The 4,375-nt window shown below is 36.1% G+C and overlaps 1 protein-coding gene across 1 annotated transcript; it reads left to right on the top strand.

The window, feature by feature from the left end:
* Nucleotides 1-292: 292 nt before the first annotated feature.
* LOC132185636 (laccase-15-like) lies at nucleotides 293-3,793 on the top strand. Its single transcript, XM_059599398.1, has 7 exons — nucleotides 293-400; nucleotides 714-865; nucleotides 1,066-1,310; nucleotides 1,449-1,574; nucleotides 2,484-3,072; nucleotides 3,184-3,536; nucleotides 3,657-3,793. Exons 1-7 carry the CDS (start codon nucleotides 296-298, stop codon nucleotides 3,791-3,793), a joined length of 1,707 nt encoding a protein of 568 aa, XP_059455381.1. The 5' UTR covers nucleotides 293-295.
* The last annotated feature ends 582 nt before the right edge of the window (nucleotides 3,794-4,375 follow it).

The raw sequence follows: 4,375 nt of genomic DNA, 5'->3' as shown, positions 1-4,375 counted from the left end.
GTGGATCGTTAGAACAGTGGACATGGGTGGGTTCTCATGCGTTTTAAAGGATAATGCTCTGTTCCGGTTGAAGATGACAAGAGATAATGTTAATAATTCCATGGTCTGTCATTAATTTGTTTATATTTTATGAGGTTAAGTGTTTGAAACATTCAACATAATTGATTGAGGACCAAGTTAATTAGAAGCAACCGGGGCAAAAGGCTCTATAAATATATAGCTTGCAATTGCAAGCGGGAGAAAACTGAAGTAAGGGGGAGAGCTGAAGAACACAGAAGAACAGTTAATTGGCAAAATGGGATTAAAATGTATGAGTTTGATCTCAGGGTTTTTAGCCCTTCAGTTTCTGGGTGGGCTCCTTTGCATGGCCATAGGCAACGTCCTTCACTATGATTTTGTTGTAAGCACTTCTTTTCCTTGTTTTTATTTTTTTATTTTTTTATTGTACTTTTTTTTGTTAAATTCCTCATAATCAGACCACCCCACCTGCCCTTTATTACCCCCCCCCCCTCCCAAAAAAAAACCTTTAAGATATTACAACTTTTATTTCGACATCATATACAAGTTGATACGGCAATCTACGACAAATAAAAGGACCTTTTAGTGACAATTAATGGACTTGACATTTTTTTTGCATGTGCAGTTTATATTTTTATTTTTGATGCATATGGATTAACCTTTTGATGTGTTGGGCTTAATTGGTGTCATTGCAGCTAAAAGAAACAAATTTTACAAGGCTGTGTAGCACAAAGAGCATGCTGACTGTAAATGGCAGCTTCCCAGGACCAAAAATTCAAGTTTACCGGGGAGACACGGTGTATGTCAATGTCCACAACCAAGGCTTATATGGGGTCACCATTCACTGGTAATCCATCACTCTCTCCCCTCATTTTTTTTTTTATCCCTCTCTTTCCTCGTGGTTGACAATTTGACACCAATTAATAATTTGAAATTAATTAATTAAAAAAAAAAAAAACAAAAGAGAGAGAAAAAGAAAATAGACTTCCCACCGACAACTGGTGCGTGCATGACTGTTTTTTTTTCTTTTTTTTTTTGACTTGGTAGGCACGGAGTAAGACAGCCGAGGAATCCATGGTCGGACGGCCCTGAAAACATTACCCAATGCCCAATCCAACCGGGAACAAACTTCACATATGAGGTCATATTTACTACAGAAGAAGGAACCCTTTGGTGGCATGCTCACAGTGACTGGACACGTGCCACGGTTCACGGTGCTATTATTATTCTACCTCCTCCGCCAGCAACTTATCCGTTTCCAAAGCCCTATGCAGAAGAAACAATTGTACTTGGTATTCCACCGCATCAACTACTTCTTTCAGCTCTTCAAAATTTGAAAGATAAAGAACCGGATTTAGGGTTTTTTTTATTATTATTATTATTTTATAATGTGACAATTTCTAAACTATAAAAAACATCATGGTCGACAGGGGAATGGTACAAGGGAGATGTGATGGCGATAATCGATGATGCCCTCGCAACCGGTGGTGATCCAAATGTTTCAGATGCCTTCACTATAAACGGACAACCGGGAGACTTGTATAACTGCTCCAACGGTATGTTATATATATATATATATATATATTCTAATTGAATAAGGAGAAAGGATATTCTATTTATTATAGCTCTAACTTTTATAACACGTTCACCAGCTTTAATTTTCGCTAATAAAATTTTTTGAAGACCGTCACCACATTATTCTATGAAGTATGACGTATAGTATTGCATAGGACTGGGAAAAAATTGATTAAAAATACTTCTATCATTGTTAGGATTATTACAGTTCTTTTTTTTTTATATAAATTTGCGTGGCAGTTTACTTGTTACTTATTACATTTACAAATCGATATGACAATTCATAGGGTACTCCGACTATTTTTTAATTTGGGAAAACTTTGCTTAACTTCCTTGAACATTCATCGTTTTTGTAATCTTCCTCCTAAAGCTTAAAATTTTTCAATTTCATATATCAAACTTTATAAAATTTGCAATCTTAATTACCCCCTCTGTTATGACTTAATAGAAAGTTCTAACGTAGGGATGAGAAGTCCCTATATATTTTTTTAAAAAAAATTGTAATTTAAGGGTATTTATTTTGTAATTTCAATAAGTTTACTAGGGTATATAATAGTTATTTGACCGTCTAATTTAACCTCAAATCTTAACAAGACAATGAAATCACAATTTTTTTAAAAAAAAATTTCAATACAAAAAATTGAGTTTTTTTTTTAATTTTTTAATTTTTTAATTTTGTAAGTTTGAGGGGGAAATTATAAAAGCAATGAAAGTTGTGAAGTTTTCCTTGTAATTTATTTAAATATAATGATTTCAAAGGAAGTTAACTTTCAGGAAATTAAAGATATTTTGCAAAAGAATGTGACATGACAATTTATTTGATATATATAACTAAGGGTGTGGATCCATCAAGGAAATTGATGATCAAATTTATTGATTTCATGTTTCAGGGACAACATACCACTTAGTGGCAGAGTATGGGAAGGCGTATCTTCTTCGCATCATAAATGCGGTGATGAACGAAGAACAATTCTTCGCGATTGCGCAACACAATCTGACGGTCGTGGGCGCAGACGGAGCATACACCAAGCCCATCACCACCAACTACATCATGATAACCCCAGGCCAAACAATGGACGTTTTGGTAACCACGAACCAGTCTCGCAGCCTCTACTACATCGCTTCCACTCCTTACGCTGACACCACCGCTCCATTTGACAACACCACCACGACAGCAATCCTCCAGTACAACGGCAACTACACCCGACCCTCATCAATCCCTTTTCCGCCGCTTCCTGCTTATAACGACACAGTCGCTGCCGGAAACTTCACGACCCGGTTGAGGGCCTTAGCAAGTAAAGAACACCCGGTCAATGTCCCAAAAACCATCACCACACGAATCTTCATCGCTGTCTCTGTAAACCAGTTGATCTGCCCTAATGCATCATGTTCCGGGCCTGATGGAAATCGGTTGTCCGCCAGCTTGAACAACATAAGTTTCTTGACCCCATCTATTGCTGTGCTGCAAGCATATTACAAGTATGTATATATATTAACAAGTTTTTCCTCTCAAAATATTAATTATATCCAATTATGAGGAAATTGTACGTATTTGATCATGTGTACGTATGTGCATATACATGCATTCAGGGGGTTGAATGGGGTTTTCGGTGGTGATTTCCCAAGTGTGCCGCCGTATTTATTCAACTTCACCGGAGATGTGGGAAATAACACGTTATACCCAAGCCAGGGAACAAAAGCGAGGTTCATAAAGTACGGTGAAGCGGTTGAAATTGTGTTCCAAGGGACGAACGTGGGTGCCGCGGAGAATCATCCAATGCATCTGCATGGTTTTAGCTTCTACTTGGTTGGAACCGGTTTGGGTAATTTCAACAATGTGACCGACCCGGCGAATTTTAATTTGATAGATCCACCGGAGTTTAATACCATTGGAGTTCCTAAGAATGGATGGGCTACCATCAGATTTTTCGCTGATAATCCCGGTATATTAATTCTTTAGCTTCTTTATTTATTTATTCATTTTTTTAGTATATATGGACTAATTAATTAGATGGTTAATTAATACATGGAGCTATATATTAATATAAATATATAATTTTCAGGTGTGTGGTATATGCACTGTCATTTGGAAAGGCACGCAAGCTGGGGTATGGACACGGTGATAATAGTGACAAATGGACCTACAAATGCAACCACCATCCGCCCACCACCTGCTTATATGCCTCCATGTTCCAGTTAGGCCTAGTTTGGCTGTAAATGTCTCGACAAATTAATTAAATAAATGTTGTTTGAAGAAAATAATGTTGTCATTGATATTAATGGTATGTAATTAAGTCGAGATGCGATTTGAACTATAGGTCTTGTGGGAAAATATCAATTCGTATAGTAATTGTTTTCCTTTTTATATAAATCATCTTCTGTTGGAGGCCTTGATTTATAGAACTTAATTATATATGAAAATTATCATTTTAGGACGTGTGTGTGTGTGTGTGTTTTAAAGCCATGCATATACGGTGTAGTTATTGGTTATGGTGGCAATTGGACACATTCATATGATTTCTTTCCCTGTGCTTACTGCTTAATATAATAAAATAAAAATAGGAAATTTACATATTCGAAAAAAGATGTCTGTTTTTATATGTCACAAAATTCAAAAAAGAGAGGCTATTTACATTTTACATTTTCCCTCCATCTTCTACTTTCTCTTTGACTTACCATTTCATTATGAAAGTCTTCAGGGTATCAAAGCTATTGGTTAACACCAATCTTTGATCCCTAATATTGACTCATTAATGGACTCCAATATTTGTCTTCTTTTATT

This window comes from Corylus avellana, chromosome ca6 (genome assembly GCF_901000735.1).
Source record: "Corylus avellana chromosome ca6, CavTom2PMs-1.0".
Classification (NCBI taxonomy): Eukaryota; Viridiplantae; Streptophyta; class Magnoliopsida; order Fagales; family Betulaceae; genus Corylus; species Corylus avellana.
Note: the sequence above shows the minus strand (reverse complement) of the source record. Positions and strands in the feature narration are given on the sequence as shown.